This window comes from Scylla paramamosain, chromosome 43, assembly GCF_035594125.1.
Source record: "Scylla paramamosain isolate STU-SP2022 chromosome 43, ASM3559412v1, whole genome shotgun sequence".
Classification (NCBI taxonomy): domain Eukaryota; kingdom Metazoa; phylum Arthropoda; class Malacostraca; order Decapoda; family Portunidae; genus Scylla; species Scylla paramamosain.
In genome coordinates this window covers 9,359,784-9,384,783 of record NC_087193.1, presented here as the reverse complement: position 1 = coordinate 9,384,783, position 25,000 = coordinate 9,359,784, and the positions used below count along the sequence as shown (strand labels likewise).

Sequence of the window (25,000 nt, the reverse complement as noted above, 5' to 3'; positions counted from 1 at the left end):
GACCCACGCATTAGTGTTAGAAGCACCTCACTGGTTAATGGGACACAGAGGCTGTTTAGTGAGTGGCACTGTGGCAGGTTATGGGACACTTGAGGGAGAGAAAAGGTAGGACAGGAGGTAGGGTGCAGAAGTGACGGAGAGACGAGATGTGAGGTGGGGGTGAGGGTGTATCTAGAGAAGGAAAGTGTAGAGAGAGAGAGAGAGAGAGAGAGAGGCCTACTGAGGTAAAGAGAAGTGCCAAATCCAATGTTAGAGGATAAGTGTATAAATGTTTGGTGGATTGTGAATTGAGATGGGAGGATGTAGATGTGTAGATTACTTAGCAATGTGTATGGGAGGATATGATCGAGTGTGAGGCGGGGAAGGAAGGTGTAGATGTATAGTGTAGATGAATGGGAGATTATAATGAGTGTGGCGTGAAAGGAAGAACCCAGGAAGTGCAGATGGAGCAGGAAGGTAAGTACAGTATAGGTGATGATGTTTGAGAATGAATTAAAGGGAGGAGTGAAGAAACTATAAACTGTAGTTAAGTTATGGGAGTATTTCAGAGTCCTTAAGACATTACACGAGGTCTGGGAACTGTGAAAAGGGAGATTACTGCTTAGTAGTGAATTGTAAGGCGGTGGGAAGCTAATACTGCTGGGGGGGTGCTTAAACGAATCCGAGGAATGTTCATAGTAACTCGTGCATCTGGCCCTGTCAAGATTCGGAGGCGGGGCACTATGAGGATGCGATAAATCACACCTTGCTTCTTGAGAGGTGAGGCAAGTACCCCCTAAGAAGGTATACTGAATTAGAGGAGCACGTGTAATGGCTTTGAGATGGTGTAAATTGCTAGTAGGAATGAGAGACGCTGGGGATGGGATTAAGGTTGTTCAGAGGGGTATTAGAGGTGCGGGGACGAGGGTAGATTAGAGAGGTATAGGGGGGGAGGTAAAGAGGCCTGCCGGCGTCTGGTATGGCGGTTGGCGGCTGATGTGCGAGTGTTAGCCAGGCTCCTGGTTAAGCAGGCTGGAGGGAGGCTGGCACCCTGGTTAGCAAGCTGGCAGGCTGCTTGACACCCACTCTCACCTTGCACTCTCTCTGCAAAGAAACGAAACAACAGTGGTTAGTTCAACTGCCGCGCCACTCACCTGTCACAGCCTGTCTACCCATGCGAGGTACTCACCCTTGGGCACATGTTAAGGGACACAACACTAGACACTTAGGACATTGTTTGCAAGGAGCGGCTTATCTGGGACGTCGCCCACCCAGGTCATTGCCAGCACGGCGACAAATCAGGACACCACTAGTTTTGGACAATGAAAATAAGGGACATAACACAAATACAACGCTATAACCTTAACCTTGTTCAGATTGAAAGAACATTAAAAAAAAAAGTGGGCATTTCAGACTAATTTGCGTTAAAAGTCTAAACTGACATTGCAGACTTAATTATGTTAAAAAAAATTATCTTGCCAATCTAAAGATGATGTATTACGTTGCATTACAAGGACATCAGTAGAAGTAAATCCATCACGAACCAGGCCCATAAGATATAGAAGAGTAACGAGAGTGGTTGGAATATACGAAGGTGGAAGAAAATACACATAAAGAAGAGGGAAGGAAGAATGATAATGGATGAGGAAGGAGAGGAGGGTGATAATGGAAATGAGGGTAATATCATTGGACAGTAAAGGATAGGCGCACAAACACGAGAAGAAAAAGAGGGAGAGAAACACGGACGAAAAGAGGAGAGGGAGGGAGAGACTGAGGGAGAGAACACTATGGTACGAGAAGGATGATGATAAAAATAAAGTTCAGAGAGAGAGAGAGAGAGAGAGAGAGAGAGAGAGAGAGAGAGAGAGAGAGAGAGAGAGAGAGAGAGAGAGAGAGAGAGAGAGAGAGAGATCGTCATCATCCCTTCAGGTGTTTGTATGCAAGGTCCTTTGTTTTTCTCACAGCAAATGAATCACATAACACAAAGGAGGCAGACCGGTGTGTGTGTGTGTGTGTGTGTGTGTGGACAGGTAAAGGAAGGCAAAAAAAAACGCTTAATTACTGCCCCAGGTATCATGAATCAGTGTGTCCTTGCTGTCTATTCACGACAAGCGCACCTGACACGCACAGGCACAGACATTACGGTGTCCAGGTACGTGATTGGCTTCCCTCCACCTTCAACTAGCAACACAAGGGGGTGGTGGTGGTGGTGGTGGTGGTGTTATCATTATTATTATTATCATTAGTTGTTGTTATAGCAGTAGCATTGGTTAGTGGTGGCAATGGTTGTAGTAGTAGTAGTAGTAGTAGTAGTAGTAGTAGTAGTAGTAGTAGTAGTAGTAGTAGTAGCAGAAACAACAAAGAATAGGAAATATTTTCGCTACTCATAACTTAAAACATTTTCCTTACATTTTTATAAACTTCACATCAAACCTGGCAGTCTAAATATATCCCAGTGACTCATTAAAAACAAAACAATTCCCCCCACCAAAAAAAATATCAAACTCGGTACTGAACCGCAAAAATATAAACACAATACCGAACACAATACCTCCTTTTATTATACTTCACTAGCACTGCACGGTGGAGGGCGTCTGGGAGGGTGGCGAGAGGGCTTTCACCATCATCGCCTAAATGTAGCTACTCTAGGAAGCTTGTTGAAAGGAAAGGCTGGTTTGTATGTCTGGCAGGCAGGTGACCACAGCAGGAGTACGAAAGTTATGGAGATGGTGCTCGTGGAATGGGTAGGTGGCAGCACTGTCGTTCTCAGCACAGAGAGAGAGAGAGAGAGAGAGAGAGAGAGAGAGAGAGAGAGAGAGAGAGAGCGAGAGAGAGAGAGTCTGCCACTACGTGTCTTCTACGTAATACAGTTGTTGTTATTGTTATCACATACACAACACTAACAAAAAGAAAAACAGTAGAGACAAAACGTATGCATCACGAACACGGCAAAAAAGGACCTTATAACGAAACACATACACACACACACACACACACACACACACACACACACTACAAACAAGCACAGCCATCCATGCATAACTCCCTGAGGCCTGTTAACACGGCCGTTGTAACAAAGTGGAGAGAGAGAGAGAGAGAGAGAGATAGAGAGAGAGAGAGAGAGAGAGAGAGAGAGAGAGAGAGAGAGAGAGAGAGAGAGAGAGAGAGAGAGAGACAGGCGAACAGATAGAGACATAACCTCGTAAGACAACAAACCCTGAGGTACGCCACAGAATTCACCACTACCACCACCACCACCACCACCACTACCATCACCACCACCACCACCACCGCAGCCTCACCCCTCACGTCCACAAGAAGCAGGAGGAATGAAAGGTGAGGGTGAAGGTGATGGCGAGATTCGACTTTAGCTTTCATGGGTACCTGTACGAGTATCTCTGTCACGTTTGCCTCCACCAGTATCTACATCAGAGAGAGAGAGAGAGGAGAGAGAGAGAGAGAGAGAGAGAGAGAGAGAGAGAGAGAGAGAGAGAGAGAGAGAGAGAGAGTAAACAGAGACAAGGGAAACAGATAAGGAAGGAGATAAGGCAAAATGCGAGAGTTTTAAACAGAGGAGGGAAGGAAGGAGGGAAGGAACCAGAGAAAAAAAAAAAAGGAAGAGAGGTGAGAGTGAGAGAAGTAAAGCACCGGGAGATAAAAGAGAAGAAATGGAGGCTAACACACAATAAAGGACAAAAGAGCAAGAGAAAAGTGAGGCTGTGAGAGGGAAGAGGGAGAGGGAGGGAGAGGAATAGAGGGAAGGAGGAAGGGAGGGAAGGAGAGAGAGACGCACCTAAGTGACTTGCAGTATATCCACACACACACACACACACACACACACACACATGTTCCTCCACATTATCACCTTTCCACCTGTTCCTCCCACCTGGTCACCTGTCTCCTTCACCTCCGCTTGGTTCACCTGTCCTTCATTACCAGTTCCAGGAGGTAAAAAGGTAACCTCTCCCTCCCTAACCCTCTCTCTCTCTCTCTCTCTCTCTCTCTCTCTCTCTCTCTCTCTCTCTCTCTCTCTCTCTCTCTCTCTCTCTCTCTCTCTCTCTCTCTTGATGTATACAATCTTGTTTTTTTTTTTTTTTTCCTCTCTCTCTCCTTGTCTATTTTCTTTCCCCCAGCTTCTACCGGTCAAATAGGAACCGTTGAAATCTCCTACAGGTTGCACTAAATCTTCTCACCGTGCCTGTGGCTGCGTGGAGGCACCAGGGAATTTGTCTTAAGAGATAATTCCCAAGAGGATGAGGAAGGATGAGGGCGAGGAGGGGCAGGAGACGCAAAGGAATATAAAGACTTAAACAACACACAGCTTCCCTTTTTTCGCGACACTCTTCTTACATAATGCTTAATGAAACTTAATGTGTAGACACCATTCTTTTTCCTCCTCCTCCTCCTCTTCCTCCTGTTCCTCCTCCTCCTGTGTGACGGGTGATGGATGCGAGAGGGCTGTCATAAATAAGAGGGAGGGAAGGAGGGAAGGAGAGTGTGTGGAGAAAAGGGGTAGAGTAAGTAATGGGAAGATGGGAAGAAAAAAGAAAAAAGAAAAACGTAGTAAAGTAAATAATGGGTGAGAGAGAGAGAGAGAGAGAGAGAGAGAGAGAGAGAGAGAGAGAGAGAGAGAGAGAGAGAGAGAGAGAGAGACTGAGACTTTGGGGGTTAGGGGGTGTTACCTTCGGTTCACAGGTGGGTGGGTGGGGCGGGGCGAGGTCGGGCACGGTGGGGCGGGAAGGGGAGGCGGTGGGGGGGCGGACTACACCTGTACAAGACATGGGGGGATTGGCAAGGTTCCAGCAGTCATGAACACCCTCCCTTCTCTCTCTCTCTCTCTCTCTCTCTCTCTCTCTCTCTCTCTCTCTCTCTCTCTCTCTCTCTGTCTCTCTCTCTCTCTCTCTCTCCCAGAACGTGAGCAATGCACCTCATAAATTGTTTCCATCCCCACCAGGCGGCGTTTATGTCTCCGTAATGTTGTGTGGACGGCTGTTCCTTCCCTCCTTTCCCCTTCCATCCCTACTCTCTCTCTCTCTCTCTCTCTCTCTCTCTCTCTCTCTCTCTCTCTCTCTCTCTCTCTCTCTCTCTCTCTGCCTGCCTGCCTGCCTGCGACATACCCTCCTTTCCTCTTCCTCCTCCCTGCCACCCTTCTCCCATAACTCTCACTCATCCTCCTCCTCCCCCCACCACCACCACCACGTCACACAAGACAAGGAGAAAAAAAAAAACACTGAATATTTTCTTCAAACTCCTTGTCCTCCTCTTTCTGATGAAGGCGCAATTGAGGAGAATGGTAGAGAATGATGAGAAGGAGGAGAAGCAGAAGCAGAAGGAAAAGGAGGAGGAGGAAGAGGAGGAGGAGGAGGAGGAGGAGGTTCAGAAGAAGGGAGATTGTTCTCAGAATCATCAATATCAGTTCTTATCTCTCTCTCTCTCTCTCTCTCTCTCTCTCTCTCTCTCTCTCTCTCTCTCTCTCTCTCTCTCTAGCGTGAATGCCTTTGTTTCCTTCATTGTTCTTCGTTCTGTTAAGTGTCAACCTTCCTCAAACGACTAAAACAATTTCTCCCAGCTCCTGACACCTTTCAAAAGTCAGACACTCGTAGCATCATCTTTAGAAAGTGGACTGGCGGGGGCATCTTGGGAAAGTGAGTGAGTCCCTTGACAGTCGTGGAGAGCGAGAGTCGTCCGGTGCCATTGGAAAGTGAAATGACCCTGCTGAACGAAAAAAGGGATCAGTTTCAATCTTTCGCCTCTTCTTTCCCCGACTGTCAAAAGATCGAGTCAGATGTGGATTTTTTTTTTCCTTTCTTTCTTTTCTCTTCGTAAATCTCAATGTATATCCTTGAACACTTGCATAAAAGAACGTCAAATATATAATACGAAATTTTATACGATCAGTTTCAATCTTTCGCCTCCTCTTTCGCCAACTGTCAGAAGATTGAGTCAGATATGGATCTCTCTCTCCCTCTCTTTCTCTCTCTTCTTCATAAATCTCAATGGGTATCCTGAAATCCTTGCATAAAAGAGCGTCAAATATATACAACTCTTCATAAGACTCAATCTATACTCTGCAGTCACGTTCTCCAGCACAATACAGCATCAAATATACATGGATCCCCCTCAGAAATCTCAGCAGTCTGGGTCCCGCCGTCTCAAACAAAATATGTATAGATCACTCCGTCATAAGTCTTGCTATATAGCCTTCAGTCTCCTCGTCAGGCGGAGAAGAGCGTGAAATTAGCACTTATCCCTTCGTAAATCTCAATGTATGTGATACTCAAGTCTCGCCATCTTGCTCAGGGGTAAGATCAAATATGCACAGCTCTCCCTTATATCTCTCAATGCCCACTTCTCAATCTTGCAGTGAGGGGCGTCAGATTTACAATAATCACAGTTATAAACATTAATGCACTGGCCTCGACTTTCATCGTTTTCCAGAAGCGTCAAATGTGCGCAGATCTTTACATATTTCAACACGCATCCTTAAATACAGTCATCTAGTACAAAAAGGGGCGTGAAATGTACGATAATCTCACGTATAAACATAAATACATTATCCTTTAGTTCCGTTGCCTTATGAAAAGTCCTCAAATGTATGTGCATAGAGTTTCATTCATTTCAAAGCGCATCATCACACCGCCTCATTTAGAACAGAGATTAGTGTGAAATATACAATAATCTTATAAATATAGATACGTTAACTTTTAGCTTCGTTCTCGTGTAAAAGGACCTCAAATATACCTGGGTCTTCATATTTCAACGCGCCTCACATCTGGTACCAAAAGCGGAGTCACACATACAATCATTTCACTTATAGATCTAAATACATTCACCTCCACTCCTGCAGTCTTCTGGGAGCGTTATGTATGTAGATCTTCATAAGCACCAGCGCGCTTTATCGAACCCCATCATTCATTACACAAAGGGACGTCAGTTACACGATAAACCTGCATTTAAATCTCTATACAATAACCTGAACATCTGTCATTTTCGTAGCGTCACGTGTATGCAGATGTTCATAAACACCAAAATACTTAATCAAATCCCGCTACTGATACTGAGCGTCAAATATAGAGTAATTCCTTTATACACCTCAATGCACCGCCTCGCATCCCGACGTGCAGCGTAAAATGCACAATTAATGAAGCCACACAAGTATATACATGACTTTCCTTCATAAACCTCACTGCAAATCCTGCAATCCAGTCATCTAGCACAAGAACAGCGTCAAATATACAATAATCCCCATCATACATCTTAATATACATCCCGGAATCCCGTCGCGCTGCATAAAAACTACAATTAATGGACGGATAATTGAATGCACAAGTCCCACGAACCGTCCCTGGAGCAGCACCGTCCCCCACACACGCCGCCCTAACGTACGGTCTTCCTTCCTGCGGGTGAGACTATTTACAAGACATGACTGTGGCATTTATTACTCATTATCATCATCATTGCCTCTCTGCTCCATCTCATTTTCATTACCTGGCTTTTATGACGACGCGTATACCTGAATAACCCCCTCCTCCTCTTCCTCCTCCTCCTCCTTCGTCCCTATCAGAGTATTTTCGAAGTATATTTTGAAAGAAACCGGTAAGTCAACTATTATACTCAAGCTGTAGTGGATCTTGGGCTTCGTTTTCTTTTTGCCTCTAGTCGCCGCGGCTTTGCGAAGGGAGACGATTATATTTTATGGCTCGTATAATTAAAGATATTATTTAAGGAGGTCATACTTTAGATAGCACTGTTGATACGGGAAGCTTAAACGTGTTATAACCTTATCTCTATGGTGCTACAGCTTTCCTTTGAGGGCTATCGTGTGTGTGGGAAAGAGAGAGAGAGAGAGAGAGAGAGAGAGAGAGAGAGAGAGAGAGAGAGAGAGAGAGAGAGAGAGAGAGAGAGAGAGAGAGAGGAGGGTATGAATTTTAAATCTCTCTCTCTCTCTCTCTCTGAAAATAAAATAACGCTCACAGCCATAAAACAAAATATCAAGGACCCAATAAGACAGAAGCGAAATAGAAAATGTTGATAAAAGAAAAAGAGGCAGAGATAAGGAAAAATAATAAATAAAAAGATAATCTAGTAAGTGAACACTGTTGAGTTTATCACAGGGAACAGTATAATTTCGACACATTATATCATCTATACTTTTCCTCCTCCCGGGTTCTGGTATCTATACTTTGTACTTAGGCGGCGCGCTCTTTGATATTCGTACAGTTTTCCCAAGAGCTATAATTGAGCGAGGACCAAAGTGAATTATCAAGCCATAAAGACCAGGAAAAAGAATAGCATAATGGAATATTGGATGGTCCGAACGAGTACTTGAGGAATACTAATGGGTAATAAATCACAATAATTAAAAGAAAACGGATGCGAGCTGATACGGGCGAAAGAGAACGGGAAGTGGGTGAATTTGCAACTTGACTCAAGGTAGACAGACAAGGAGGGAAACCTTGTACATTTTTTTTTTTTTTTTGTGTGTGTACTTGAAGGGCAAAAAATCTGAATAAAAAGTAGACGTAATATAAAACTGAAGGAGAGAAAGGGATGATACAATAGATAAAAATTGAATACAGTACATAAACAATACATTATTAAATAGAGAATAAGGACAGGATGAGAAAAGAGGAACAGAACAAGAGATAAAAGATAAAATAGAAGAAAAAATCGGAATAAAGTGGAAATAGAGATAAGCTGAGATTAAGTAAAGAAGAAAAAGAGGAACAGAAGAGAATAAAAAAAGTAAAAATAAGAGAGAATGAGATAAAAGAAATAAAACCAAAATATACGAAGAAAATATGGATATAAGTAAAAACAAGATAAATATAATAGTGAGAAGGAAAAAGAGAAAAAGGAAGAAAATAGAGGAATGAGACACTGGAAATAGCAGAGAAGATTAAGAAGAGAAAAAAAAAAAAAAGGGAAAAAAAGGAAATGGAAGGTACAATCAAGGAATTCTGGATGAACAAATGTAGAAAATATAACATAAAAGAGATAGAACAAGATACAAAATAAAGAAAGAAAAAGAGAAAAAGAGAGAGATAAAAAGCAAAAGATGAAGTACATGACAAAACAGTGACAGAGCAGAACATGCACGTGGAAAGAGAGAGAGAGAGAGAGAGAGAGAGAGAGAGAGAGAGAGAGAGAGAGAGAGAGAGAGAGAGAGAGAGAGAGAGAGAGAGAGAGAGAGAGAGAGAGAGAGAGAGAGAGAGCATGAAAAGGCAATTCAAAAACTGTTCGATTGAGAAGCACATTGGATAAAATAATATAAATCAAAACAAAATAACAAAATATGAAGTGAAATAGGAAACAAATGAATAAAATAAACAAAAGACAAATAAATGAGAGTAGAGTTAAAAAAAAAAAAGTGAGGAGAGTTGTAGTAAACCCAACTGATCGTGAAATCCAGCCTCATAAAATTTGTAAAACAAGCACGGAACTTTGGCTTCCCTCGTACAGATGAACAATAAATGGGCAATTAGCGACAGGAAAAAAAAAAAACCTAGAAATGGTAAAAAAAGGCACGGCGCACAGAGAGAGAGAGAGAGAGAGAGAGAGAGAGAGAGAGAGAGAGAGAGAGAGAGAGAGAGAGAGAGAGAGAGAAACCTGATGGAAGAGTAAGATAAGAACTTTTGCTGGGATAACTTACAACAGAGGGGCAATCAAGAGATTACAAAGAATTACAGTGAATTACTAATGTCTATAGACCCTTTAGTCCTACGTAGACTGGCTCCACTCCTCCACACTGACAAACAACAGAAGCAGGACGTCATAGTGGAAGATCAGTGAGATTGGGAAGCCCTCGTTATGCAGTGGAATCATGAAAGCTGATGGTAGTGGTGGTGGTGGTGGTGGTGGTGGTGGTGGTGGTGGTGGTGGTGGTGGCGGCGGCGGATACCACATTCATTGGTCAATATCTTTCTAAGTTTGTCTCATATTATTTGACGTAAAGATTGCTAGTTATTTATAATAAGCTTTTATGTTTATTGTTATTTATTATATATATCTCTGTGATTATCATTAAAATTTATATTCACTATATCTCCGCCAATTGTTATTTAAGAGTATATCATGACTGTAAGAATAAATAGTCTTACAATTTAGTGGGCTTTGTTTACGGAATATACTCGTAGGCTGAGGCTGAGTGGCGCGCCAGTCTTGCGAGAATGTTGTGTACTTAAATGATGTCTATGGTTCCAGTAGAAATAGAATAACATTTTATATTAACTATCTCTCTGGTCACTTTTATTTACGAGTATATTATGGTGGTGGTGGTGGGGGTGGTGGTGGTGGTGGTGGTGGCACAGAACAGCTGAGTGCAATCAAGCCTCAACGTTTTCAGGGACATCGAGAATAACAATTACTAAGCCGGCCAGTACCGCCCCATCACGTGTGCTTTTCAAGGCCTCGCCGCGGCGCTGATGGAAATAATGCAAGGGTCTTTTTTTATGCTGGCAGGCCGCTATGTTGCTTTTATAACCAGTGGCGGGTCGAGGGGGAAAAGAGGTGGGGAGATATTAAAGTAAGATATATTATTATTACCATCACTATATCACGCGTGTATTGTACTGTTGCTTTCCATCAGTTGTGGGTTTTGGCATCAACATTCAACGCCGGTGCCTTTGTTCTTATATTACAAAGGTGGGACAGGGTTACACTCCGTGGATGGTGGGGAATACAGGTGCGGATGCCCAGATACAGTAGATCCAGCCAGCTTCCCAGTCTCCCTCCCAACAGAGAGAAAAAAGTGAATTCTAGACAATTTCCCTTACGTTGGTTTCGTAACATTACCTGAGATGCGAGATATCATCCAGGTGCGTGTGTGTGTGTGTGTGTGTGTGTGTGTGTGTGTGTGTGTGTGTGTGTGTGTGTGTGTGTGTGTGTGCCCTCCCTCGCTAGCCACTGGATAAACTGGTATAGCTGGCGAGACACAAAGGTAGCTGGGTAGGGTGCTGTAATCCCGCCGTCACAGTCAAGCAAGGCGAGTACATGTGTCTGGATTCTGTAACGCAGCCTTACCAACCATGCGGCTCAAGGGCAAGGCGATCCAGAGGGGGAGACTGAAGGGAGGGAACCTGGCGGCTGAAGTGCAGGGAATGAGAACAACAGAAGATGCGGGGGACGGGAACAAATGAAAACTCGTTTATACACTGCGGAAATTCTTGACATCGGCAGACTAGCGAAAGAAGAATAATAATGAGATTAGAATAAGGAAGAGGAGGAAGATGAGGAAGTAGAAGAACAAGAATAAGGACAAACAACAACAATAGCAATAACAACAACAATAATAACAACAACAACATAATCATCATCATCATCATCACCAACACCACCCTCACTACCACCATCAGCACCACAAATATGAAGGTTCACTAACACCTGGGAGAGTACTAATTAGCATCACCGTCCTTTCCCTTAACTTTCCCCCTTTCCTTCACCTTCACTCCCTCCCTTATGAACTGACCAACAATAAACATTACAGACACACACACAGACATAAATTTGAGGTGAAACTAATACCCACATGAGAAGTAACAAATTAAACACTCATAAGGAGAGCAAATCCCAGTCAAGCACACTCCTACTTGCGGTAACTGATACCAGCGTTACAAAATGACTAGAGGCAATCATGACCACCTCTTTCCTTCCACCCCAAAGTGCTGTGGTTTGATAATATTAATAGACTAATTGCTCTCCTTGGTGTGCGTCTGGCCGCCTGCAGCACGCCTAATGCAAGGGCTCAGGAGGGTAGTAACGAGTCATCAGTTACAAAATAAACATTGTGAGGTTGTTGATTAGCTGTTTAAGAGACGTAAACACTGATAACGTGAATTGGAGCTTGATGGATTGACCGTTGCCTCTGCCTTGTTAGGTTTCTGAAGATGATAAAAAAATAAACAGATAGGTAAGTCAATAAATATGAAAATAAACGACAGAAAACAGGATCGATTTTTGCATTTCGCGATAACACATATTTAATTAAGTTTTTATATCGCATGTTGTGGTGAGCAATAAATATATAGATAAATGAGTATGTGATGAAGCAAATGACTGGATAAATATATAGGTAGTATCGGAGAAAAAAAAAAAACTGTATTGACTTTGCCTTCCGTGGTAACAGGAATTATTGAGTTTTTGACAGTGGGTGCTACGGCAAAAAAAAAAAAAAAAAAAAGATGAATGAATGAATAAATTAATAAATAAATCACTGTAGAAAATAAATTTGAACTATAATTTACCGTGCAGATGCAGAAAAAAAAAACTATTTCACAAAATAAATTATGATAACCAGGTGTTTCTAAAATGGATATATGAATGATCTTTGATGATATGAAAAAAAAAACAATACACTTTGATCGTGATGTTGGATATAAAATAAAATAAAAACATAACAAAATATATATATTGTATAAAACTAAAGACTTTTAAATATTAGGGGTACTTTGATGCGGTAAATTAGAAAAAAAAAAAAAAACAGTAAATCTACGCCTCGCTTTGATGAGAGAGAGAGAGAGAGAGAGAGAGAGAGAGAGAGAGAGAGAGAGAGAGAGAGAGAGAGAGAGAGAGAGAGCATCAGATAAAAAAGAAAAAAAGATAACTTAAGTGCTACACAAGAAGAAAAAAAAAAGGGCTGATGCCGGAAAAAATAAATTAAAAATAACACCCCAAAATAATACTTAAAAAAAAAAAAAGGAAAAAAAAAACAATGATGACCTCAATCTGACCTGGAGCAAGCGCCCGTTCCTTCCCTGCCCATAATGACCCTAATCACGCCGTTGCTTCGCCCCTCGCCCCTCAGCCCTTGAAACACAAAGGAAAGTAAAAGTTGACACAAAAAACTCCAGCAGGGTGAGGATGCTGGGATGATAACACACACACACACACACACACACACACACACACACAGGTCCTGCCCTCCATCGTGTCATTTCATAATCAACAGGATCCAGTTCTTGCTATTAATAACTATGACCAGAAGGAGGAGCGCCATCACCTCTCCCTTGATTATACTCTCACTGTGATCAACGAAAACCACTCACGTAAAAAAAAATCAAAATTAAAAACGAAAAAAAAGATAAGACTTACAAAAATATGAGGAACTAAATCAATGCCTGTGTAAATCGATTTTAAAGATAACCATTAGCTGATCTGGTTCAGAGTTAAGAATTTTCAAGGCAGATTGCAATATTTTCCTCCTCCGCACACCTACAGGCAGGCGAGGAGTTAGATAAATAAGCAACGTAACTGTGCCCCCTAGCGTCGACCCCACAAATATTAAAAAAAGGTGTACATGATCCCAAGACACAAAAACCCCCTAGGGACTTTGCCTGACGCTGCCCTGGTCTCGGGATCCGCGGAGGTAGCCAGGAAGTTCAGTATCTTATCAATGCAGAGATTCAGACTCTCTTCATCCAGTCTAAAATCCGGGAGAAATAGTAAGTTGCCGTAAGGAAATGCTATGTTTGTGTACCTGTGGGATATTCTTACGTTGCGGAGTGGTGTTTAAGTAAATGCTTTGTATGAATATAGGAATCTGCATCGCCCCAGAAAAGAAAAACATAAAGAAAAATCCTTACGAAAATATCAAAGTACCAGAAAGTGCTACGTTTACAGAATTCTATGCGCAGAGTAGCGTTCTAGCAACAGCTGGAATATCAGTATAGAAGTTTGCTCTCCCACAATATGCTAAAAAAAATGGAGGCAACTTTTAGCAAATGCTATGTTTGCTAAGAATTTTGTGTGGCAGAGCAGTGGTTTTGCAACAGTAGCCGCATCAATACATGAATTTGCACCGTGTGTTCAGCGAATGTGTAAGTCAGGCGATACAGGAATTAGCTCTCCAAAAATCACAGCCAATGTCATGTTGCCGCAAGAAGGTGCCACGTCTGGATTAGTAACAGAAATATATTGCGTAGTGAAGCAGCGCTGGATATTCTGTAGGTCCTGTTAGCTTATTGATATACGACTTTGACCTTCACGCATAAAAGAGAAAGTCAATAGAATAAAATGAAATAAACTGAGTCTACAAAAAAAATAAATAAATATTACGTTTCAAATCACTACTTTCTACACTCACTTCTACAATGCCTTGCGTCTCCTCATAATTTGAAGTCCTCTGACCTGCTCACAATTCCCTCACAAGTCCTGACAACTGCTAGATTCTCCACACATCCCAAGACCCAAGATTCAAGGAAAATGATACACAGTGAAGGTGATTTTGGTGTTCCTCGACTATTGACTGACTGTACGCCTGACTCAGGGCGCTAACAGGTAACAGGCAACACTCACTCGCCGAGTACCACGAAGACTTCAGGAATGTATCGCTTCACAGTAAAAGTGCAGCTGATCACATATGCATTTCTCACTATCTTTCGAACTTAGTCTCATATTGGTTGACGTAAAGATTGTTAGTTAGTTATGTATATTTATTGTTATTTATTGTATATCTCTGTGTTTATAATTGAAATTTATATTCATTATCTCTCTGCCAATTGTTATTTAAGAGTATATCATGATTGTAAGAATAAACAGTCTTACAGTTCAGTGAGCTTAATTTACGGAATATAGGCTATGGCTGAGAGGCGCGCCAGACTTGAAAGAATGTATGTTGTATGTTGTATATGTTGTTGCATGGTGTCTTTGCTTCCATGAAAAACAGAATTACTTACTATTATCATGATTACGAAAGATACGATGATAAACTTATTCTCGGTCAGTATTATGTTTCATTAATTTATTCACTTATTCAACATCAGTTTCTATAATTTTATTCCAGAAAAAAAGCATTACATGTTGCCTAACTTTCACACCTACATCGGAACCGTACCCATAACCGAACTATGCAGACCTAACCTAACCTGGACCTAACGTAGACGCAACCTAACCTAACCTAGACAAAACCTAACCTATAACTAACCTAATCTAGACATAACCTAACCTAGACAAAACCTAACCTACAATTAACCTAACCTAGACGAAACCTAACCTAACCTAACCTAACCTAACCTAGACGAAACCTAACCTAACCTAACCTAACCTAACCTAACCTAACCTAACCTAACTTAACCTAACCTAACATATAACTAACCTAACCTAACCTAACCTAACCTAACCTAGACAAAACCTAACCTAACCTAACCTAGACAAAACCTAACCTAACCTAGACCTAACCTGACCAAACCTAACTTTCACACCTACACCTGAACCACACACGTAGCCGAACAGCCACCCACGCAGACACCTTGGCGATATGGACAGGTACTGATGAGGAAAACGTATCATCTAAAGATCCCGTGGAATAATCGTGTCCACTTCCAAACGTCCTTAATGTCACCTCGCAATCAGCATTCCGGAAAAAGCATCACATAAAGCAGAGGTGAAGGTGAAGAAAAGATTATACGTATCAAGGTTAGATTCGTTCAGCTTACCACACACACACACACACACACACACACACACACACGTAACAATGCAGTATTGGAGATCATGTTTACAATCACGCACTAATGAAAACACACAACATTGCAAAGGTGAGGGAAAAAATAACAATAATAATAACCATGATTCCACATCCTACGCCGAAAGAGTAAAATAGAAACGAAGAACTGGAAGCAAGAACTGGAATGCATAAAAAAAAAGCACCACTAGATTAACATTGCGGGTGAAGAAATAAACGTTACACAGAACTAACACAAGAATTCCTGCGTACCAAAATGGAGTAAGAAGAAAAACAGGAAGCTAATTAACGAAAAACACAGACACACACACACACACACAAAAAAGTATCATACATCATACATACGAATACTTTAGTGACAAGGAAATACATTAAGGAAGAAGGAACTTGTTAATCAAAAAAATAGACTGACAAAAACAAGAAAATGAGATATCACACACGAATACACGAATAATACAAATACTGAAGTGACAAGATAATGTATGAAGGGAGGAAGGAACTGAATTCATAAACGGTAAACAGATTAGAAGGGAAAAAAAGCCAGGTTACAACAAGGTGAGGGATGAAAGGGTAGATGGTTAACGAAAGATACGCGATTACAAGATGGTCATGTTACGAGACGAGGAATGAAGAAAAGAGAGTAGCTAGTTAATAAAGGATACGAAAAAAAAAAAAAGAAGAGAGAGAGCGTATGGTTACAAGGAGGAAGATGAAGGAAAGGCAGTAGCTGATGAACGAAAGATACGAAATAAAAAGAAGATAATCTGGTTACGAGGAGAGAGATGAAGAAAAGAGAGTACCTAACTAATAAAAGATAAAAGACAAAAAAACAAAAACAAGCTAGGTTACGACAAGGCGAGGGATGAAGAAATGTGTAGCAGGTTGATAAAATATACGAGATAAAAAAAATCAAACAGAGCAAGGTACCAGCTGATTTAACAGACGCAGCGGTACCCAAGCATGTGAGAGGTACAAACAAGCTCCTAATGAATAGACCCAAACAAGAGGAGACAATGAAGATTAGCGAAGAGGAACAGAGGAGTAAACGCAATGTAACCTGAAATTATCATTGATTATAAGTAGTAAATATAGATTACGGAAACTACGGAGAGAGAGAGAGAGAGAGAGAGAGAGAGAGAGAGAGAGAGAGAGAGAGAGAGAGAGAGAGAGAGAGAGAGAGAGAGAGAGAGTAAAAAATGTACATATGCTGACACCTCATCTTAAGAAAGCCAACAGACAAGATCCTCAGTGATAGGAGGAGAAGAAGAATGAGAAGGAGGAGGAGGAGGAGGAGGAGGAGGAGGAGGAGGAGGAGAAGGAGGAGGAGAACTGGCAGCTGATACAAGTAAAAGCAATCCGATGGACATGCTTCCTTTACCTGTTATTAGCAAGGAGGAGGAGGGGGAGGAGGAGAAGGACAGGAGCAAGGATAGGAAAATAATGATGACAGTGATAACATGAGATTAAGGTAGAAGGAGAAGGGCGAGAGGAGAACGCAGTGAGAATTAAGAGAGGCGTGGATAATGGTAATGATATGAACCCTGAGATGACAGCAGCAGCAGCAGGAGGAGGAGGAGGAGGAGGAGGAGGAGGAGGAGGAGGAGGAGGAGGAGGAGGAGGAGAAAGAGAAGGAGAAGGAGAAGAAGAACAACAACCACAACAACCACAACAACCACAACAACAACAACAATCACAACAACAACCACAACAACAACAACAATCACAACAACAACAACAACAACAACAACAAGACTAGGAAAATTATCCTCAGCACGACGAAATGAACTGAGAGAGAGAGAGAGAGAGAGAGAGAGAGAGAGAGAGAGAGAGAGAGAGAGAGAGAGAGAGAGAGAGAGGCATCCCTACTCACACCACCACTTCTCAGTCAAGGCCAGACACTACTCGAAATTCCCCCCCAACGAGGCCATTACCACCACTACATGAGAGAGAGAGAGAGAGAGAGAGAGAGAGAGAGAGAGAGAGAGAGAGACCCCAATCACCATCACAGGACCCACCAGAAGGGAGAATAGGACCACTAGGACTCCTCCCCCACACCCCCCAGCAATCTTATGAGTCTCCCATCACACGAACTACAGCCCTTGTCTCTCCCACGCCCCTTCAAGCTCCTTCACGCCCAGCATTCAGGGCGTGAAGGACCTCAGTTGGACCCTTCTCGCCTTCCCGTGTCCTCCCGTCGACCGCAATGCTTTAGAGATGGAAATTATGGGGCCAGGATTCCACCCCCCCCCCATGTGTGTGTGTGTGTGTGTGTGTGTGTGTGCTTTGACGTAGGGTGTGGTAGTATAGAGACACAATGGAAGCAGGAGGAGGAGGAGGAGGAGGAGGAGGAGTCATGAACGAAGAATAGAACATCCCAAGATATGATGATACAAGGAACACAAAAGCAAGAAAGAAGGGAAGAAGGAAGAAAAAAGTGAATATGACGACAGAGGCAAGGACGAAATAACAATTACAGCAGGAAGAGAAAGATGAAAAGAACAACAATGCGATAAGAGAGGGGAAAAAAAAAGAAGAAAAGGAATGAGACAAAATTATCAGAAAGAAAAAAAAGATAAGAGGATAAGGAGTAAAAGGAAAACGAATACAAAGAACATGAAAAAAATAGAAAAGAAAGACGAAGAGAACAACAGTACGATAAAATAGGAAACAGCATACGAGAAAACTACTAAAGAAGGGAAGTAAGAGGAGTAAGAGGAAGATGAATACAGAGAACATGAGTGAGAGGATGAGTAACAAGAGGATGAGTGGCCGGACAGACAGCAAGGCGAGCGCAAGAGGGCCTCCCAGCACCGTCCCTCACGCCCACGCCACGCCCACGCCTGCCACGCCACTCTCACGAACACAGGAACAGGAAATAACGAAGCACATACAACATATTTCACACTAAACATATAGGCCCCCGGCATGCTCTGAGGGGGAGGAGGAGGAGGAGGAGGAGGAGGAGGAGGAGGAGGAGGAGGAGGAGAGGAGGGGAGCAGTGGGGGGAATATCACCACACCATTGCGTGTTCTTAGAAACTTTGAGGTGTGAATGTATCTCTCTCTCTCTCTCTCTCTCTCTCTCTCTCTCTCTCTCTCTCTCTCTCTCTCTCTCTCTCTCTCTCTCTCTCTCTCTCCAGGAATTCAAAGCTAGCGGCGTCTGTGTGTGTTTATGTGTGTGTGTGTGTGTGTGTGTGTGTGTGTGTGTGTGTGTGTGTGTGTGTGTGTGTGTGTTTAGGGTCTCTCTCTCTCTCTCTCTCTCTCTCTCTCTCTCTCTCTCTCTCTCTCTCTCTCTCTCTCTCTCTCTCTCTCTCTCTCTCTCACCACTTTGGCATTCACACACACACACACACACACACACACACACACACACACACACACAGACGATAAAGCACGAAATAATCATTATTTTTTTCTAGGAAACCAAAACAAACAACAGAGGGAAGGAAGGAAGGAAGGAAGAAGAGGATAAGAGAACAGAACGAAGAACAAAGAGAAAAGCAGAAAGAAAGAGAAAGAAAAAAACATAACCATAAGCCAGCGGAAGGGAAGTAGATAAGGGGAACGACGGAGAAGAAAGGGGAAGAAGGAGGTGAGAGAAAGAAAAAAGAGGACAGGAGAAAATATTAAAAGCGAAGCAAAAGAGGAAGAAGGCGGAAAAGAAAGGAATGGGAAGGGGAAGTAAACGCGATAATGGACAACAGGGAAGAAGGAGAATGAGGGGAAGAATAGAAAGCAGAAAGGAAGAATGGCGTAGAGAAAGAGAAGAAAACAAAGAGATGTAACAAGACGACATGAGAGAGAGAGAGAGAGAGAGAGAGAGAGAGAGAGAGAGAGAGAGAGAGAGAGAGAGAGAGAGAGAGAGAGAGAGAGAGAGAGAGAGAGAGAGAATACAAATGGAAGTAAACTTTAAGAACTGCTACGTGAAAATTGAAAATAATAATAATAATAATACCTAATTTAGTCCTAACCTAACCCCACCCCGCCCCGCCCTTCCTTGCCCCGCCCCGCCCGTCACGCCCTTCCTTAATGACTCCATCGCAACACCTGACAGGTGGGCAGGGCACAGGTGGGCACGGGAGTAAAGTGCTGGGGAGAACAAAGGGTTATTTTTGAGTGAGCCTGAAAATGAGACCTACTTCAGAGATGCTTGTTGTTACTGATGTTGTTGTTGTTGTTGTTGTTGTTGTTGTTGTTGTTGTTGTTGTTGTTGTTGCTGTTGTTGTTGTTGTTGTTGTTGTTTGTTTGTTGTTTTTGTCGTTGTTGTTGTTGTTGTTTGTGTTGTTGTTGGTGGTGGTTATGATAAGCAGTAGTAGTAATAGTAATATAACTATTGTTACTACTACTGCTACTTTACAACAACAACAACAACCACTACCACCACCACCACCACCACTACCACCACTACCACTACTACTACTACTACTACTACTACTACTACTACTATTGTGCTAAAAAAAAGAGCTACATCAATTCATTCACTTCCATATACCTAAAACTTTTCCTATGTTCCCCTGCGACTTCCTCTACATCAGAAACATTACGTCTCCACGGACTCAAGAATAAGACGCATTACAACGCCACTACCTAACGATCAAATATTACTAAGTACCTTTTGGGCTCAACTTGACAACCTAACGACTGTAACCTTTCAACGAGAGGAAATTTCAGCCTGGGTTTTGACACGATAATATTTTCCCCTCATAAGGTACAAAATATTATGCACAAGACTTTAATACTCTCTCTCTCTCTCTCTCTCTCTCTCTCTCTCTCTCTCTCTCTCTCTCTCTCTCTCTCTCTCTCTCTCTCTCTCTCTCTCTGTAGTGTCAAGTGGCCGTCAAGGGGAAATAAATGGCCAGGGTGAAAGGCGGCCATTAAGGTGAAGGATGAGGTACCCTTCTTTAGGCCTTGAAAAAAAAGAAAAGAAAAGAAAAGTAAAGAAAAGAAAAGAAAAAAATGAAAAGGGAAAAAAAGAAAAAATTCGAGGTCCATTCTTCATCAGATAGTTAAGAAATTTTAAGTCACTCCTGCTGTACTACTACTACTACTACTACTACTACTACTACTACTGGTGACACCTTAAAGCCGCCAGCACTAATAGCCACTGCCATTCACACCAATCCCTCCCATAAACTTGTGGTGTTAGTACCTCACTAATTAATTGCTCTTCAATATATTGGCACTGTAGTAATTATCAGGCTTAATCACGCTGCTGAATTAGGCACACCGGTACATACAGCAGATCCATTATGAGGCTATGTATGTATGTGTAAGTATGGTTGGATGGATGGATGGATGGATGTGTGTGTGTGTGTGTGTGTGTGTGTGTGTGTGTGTGTGTGTGTGTGTGTGTGTGTGTGTGTGTGTGTGTGTGTGTGTGTGTGTGGCGTAAGGAAAGTATTACTAGAGTTGTTTGTAGTAGTAGTAGTAGTAGTAGTAGTACAAATAGCACACATAGCAGGAGTAACAATAGCAGCAACAGGGTCAGTGACAGTAATAGCGGTGGTGGCAGTGATGGCAGTGATGGTGGTGGTGGTGGTGGTGGTGGTGGTGGCGTCGGCAGTATACCATTTGCACGGCCCTTTCTGAGGCGGTAATACCCGTAACTCACATTCATTTCCCAGGCGGTAACCCATAACTGTCTGGCACGTGATGACATCTTCATTACAACCCCATCACCGCGGGCCGCCACACACACACACACACACACACACACGCGACAGAGAGAGAGAGAGACAGAGAGAGTAGAGAACAACTAGTGCTAAGAGACAAATTCCTCTCTCTCTCTCTCTCTCTCTCTCTCTCTCTCTCTGCGGCAACCAGTCCCAGCCTGCAAGTAGCCACAGCCCAGTCCAGCCCAGACCAGCCTGAACCACCACTCCGGGCTGAGGAACAAAAACAACACGCCCACAAAAACTTGAGATCGAGGAGGAGGAGGAGGAGGAGGAGGAGGAGGAGGAGGAGGAGGAGGAGGAGGAGGAGGAGGAGCAAAAAGATGATGGGAGAGAAGGGAAAAGAAAAGAGAAGGAGAAAGAGAAGAAGGAGGACTAGGAGGAGTAAGAGAAGGAGGAGAAGGAAGAGGAAGAGGAGGAGGAGGAAGAGGAGTGCAAGATATTCGGGATTTTCGACCAGTAATATTTGTGATATCTCTCTCTCTCTCTCTCTCTCTCTCTCTCTCTCTCTCTCTCTCTCTCTCTCTCTCTCTCTCTCTCTCTCTCTCCCCAACAGTCGATTTACATTTGGACCATAATTGTGGCGGAGAGAGACAGAGACAGAGAGAGAGAGAGAGAGAGAGAGAGAGAGAGAGAGAGAGAGAGAGAGAGAGAGAGAGAGAGAGAGAGAGAGAGTGGAAGGTCACAAATATTACCATAATTGTGGCGGAGAGAGAGAGAGAGAGAGAGAGAGAGAGAGAGAGAGAGAGAGAGAGAGAGAGAGAGAGAGAGAGAGAGAGAGAGAGAGAGAGAGAGAAATATATATACGTCGAAAGAAGTGAAAAAGTTGAAAATATCTTGAAGGAATGCGTAGCTACACACACACACACACACACACACACACACACACACACACACACACACACACACACACACACAGGACCTAAGGCTCAGCTAATAGCCATATAATTAACGATGCCATCAGCCTGGACTCAGCAGACACACCCGATGATCATGCTGAGCCCGCGGCCTCGTGACCATTGCACGGGCGAAGGTGTAGAGGAGGCGAGGAAAGGAGGAGGAGGAGGAGGAGGAGGAGGAGGAGGAGGAGGAGGAGGAGGAGGAGGAGGAGGAGGAGAAAGAGAAGGCGGAGAATGCGAAGAAAGAAAAAGAAGAAGCAAATGCAGAAGAAAGAAACGAAGAGCAAAGGAAAAGAAAGGAAAGGAGAAGCAGGAGGAGGAAGGAGAACAAAACACAAAGAAACACAAAGAAAGAGAAACAACTGCAGACTTGTTGGCCCTTATGGGGTTCTACAATACACTATCAAAGCAAGAGACATCAGATAGTACAGGCGAAGGCTCCTCCCCTTCTCACCACTCCCTCTCACCGTGGCGGGGAGAAGAGAAGCCCACACAGCACAAGCATTTTTATGAGAGACAGATAAGAAGCATCATTACTGCAACGATTACCAGGCCAGAGCAAGCAGTGTCAGATAATGAGAAGAATGAGAGGAGGAAGAGGAGGAGGAGGAGGAGGAGGAGGTTGGGGAGGTGAGGGAGGTTTGAGGGGAAAAAATTAACATGAGAAGGGGGAGGGAAAGATGAATAGACACGAACAAACAAGAGAAAAAGTATATATCAACCACACACACACACACACACACACACACACACACACACACACACACACACACACACACACACACACACACAAAACATTAACAAGAAGATGAAACTTAAACAGAACAAAAAGTACAATAAAATAAGATCACAAACCACAAAACTCCCCCCACAAAGAAAAAATAAATAAAAACAACCAAAACTGCAACACTAAGAAGAAAATGTTAGTTTTGACAATGATAAATGCGACATAAGGAGAAGGATCAAGACCACGAACCTGCACGTACACACTCCTCGCCTCCATTACGAATATTACTCTATCAAGGCAGGTCACCCCGAGTTCCTCCGCGGCTATCAAAGGTACAACGCCTCGCCGCAGTTGAGGTCCACCCTGCTACGTGGAGCGAGACGCAGGAACAAGTCCACGGCAAGCCCTTAGGCCGCCCGCAGGTCTGAATAGGCAAATAGTAATGCAAGACTGGAAATTTGAGCATCATCGAAGGAGCCTGACGAAGGAGTAAGAGGAAGGTGAGGATGTAAATGAGTTTAAGCCTTTCATCATCTGAGGACCCACACGAAGGGATAAGAATAAGGTGCAGATGTAAATTAGCGTAAGTTTCATCATTGTGGAAGGAACGGCGTCGAAAGAGTGGGGGAAAGGCACTTATGCAAGTTATTAGGTATGGATTCTAGTATTATCGAAGGCTGCTGACGAAAGAGTTAAAAATGATAGGCATAAAAGGATAAAGAGTGCGAATTTTAACAATCCCCAAGGACCGGTGACGGAGAAATGAGAAGGTTGTGATCAAAGCCTGCAGGTACTGATTCTTGCATTATGGAAAGCCCGGTGACAAAGGAGTAAGAGGAAGGTGAAGATGAAAAATAATCGGAGGAAATTTCAACATTAACAAAAACTAACTGTCGAAAGAATAAGAGAAATGGACAAAAGTAATAGAGATTTTATCAATACCAAATATCAAGAGAAAGACGTAAAATATCTATAACTGAAACTCTCGTACATTAGAAAAAAATATCCCGAAAAAAAGAAAGAAAAATGAGAACATGAGCAAAAGTTACAATCTGAAGTCACTAACGAAGCTTGAGTAAGACTGAACCACTGAAAATCTTAACATACAGTCCGTGTGTGAAGTTTAAGGTACACGTCAGCAGCAGTGGAAATACAACTCAGTGACGAAGGTGTATAAGGTCCAGATTCTCAAGCGTTTCAGGCCCTAATCTTGACCACTTTTAACAGCAGTCTCCAGTGGAAGCTATTGGAGTTTTCAAGGATGCTTTTAGGATTCTAACCATAACTGAGATTTCACGAGTTTTCATGATCCTAGCGATAACTGAGATTTTCAAGAGTCTTTTCAGGGCCAACGGTAACTAAGATTGTCAAGGATGTTTACAAGATTCTAGCCACACCTCAGATTTTCAAGGGTTTTTCAAGATTCTAACAATACCGAAGATTTTCAAGGGTGTTTCAAAATTCTAGCAATACCGAAGATTTTCAAAGGTGTTTTCATGATTCTAACGAAAACTGAAATTTTAAAGGGTGATTCCAGATTGTAACAATACCTGAGATTTTCAAGGGTGATTCAAGATTCTAACAGTACCTGAGTTTTCAAGAGCGTTTTAAAAATTCTAATAATACCTACAATTTTCAAGTGTTTTCATAATTCTAGCGATACCTCGAGTTCGCAAGGGTGTCATGATTCTATTAATAGCTTAACATGGAATCTACAACCTTATTAGAAAAAAAAGAGGAAAACAGCCACGAGATCCTTCCAGATCATCTCAGTAGCTTTTGAAAACAGACCTGAAGGGAGAGCCAAGCCTTTTAGAATCTAGGTGGCCGGTGTCCTTCAGGCGTCCTCAGGTGTGTCAGGTTCAGGGACAAGGCACGAGGACGTTCTTAAAGACAGTGGTATCTGAATCCTCCTCTTACTCAGGTTGTCACAATCTATTATCGGCTTTTAATCTCCCGTCTTGACTTCGCGACGTAACCGGATTAGCGAAGAGTCTCATTAATTGTTTGTCTATGCACTTGTACGTCACTTGTTATTCTACCATGCACGATAAGACAACGATTATATTTCGAGGCTTATGTTATTCCCTGTTGTGAAAATATTATAAGATACCTTGAGTGGAGCAATATTTTTCAACGTCATTCCTTGTTAGTCACTCCCTCTCCACCTCTCTCTCTCTCTCTCTTCTCTCTCTCTCTTTCTCTCTACAAGTCTCGCTTTGATGATCCTCCTTTTTTCTTTCACTTTTTATCTCCGTCTCTTA

The 25,000-nt window shown here is 42.7% G+C and overlaps 1 protein-coding gene across 1 annotated transcript in view; it reads right to left on the bottom strand.

The window, feature by feature from the left end:
- LOC135093646 (secreted frizzled-related protein 5-like) overlaps positions 1 to 25,000 on the bottom strand; it is a 66,410-nt gene that overhangs the window by 10,989 nt on the left and 30,421 nt on the right. The window contains 1 exon segment of the mRNA XM_063993090.1: positions 1,072 to 1,083. Within this exon segment, the coding sequence (XP_063849160.1) occupies positions 1,072 to 1,083 (12 nt within the window).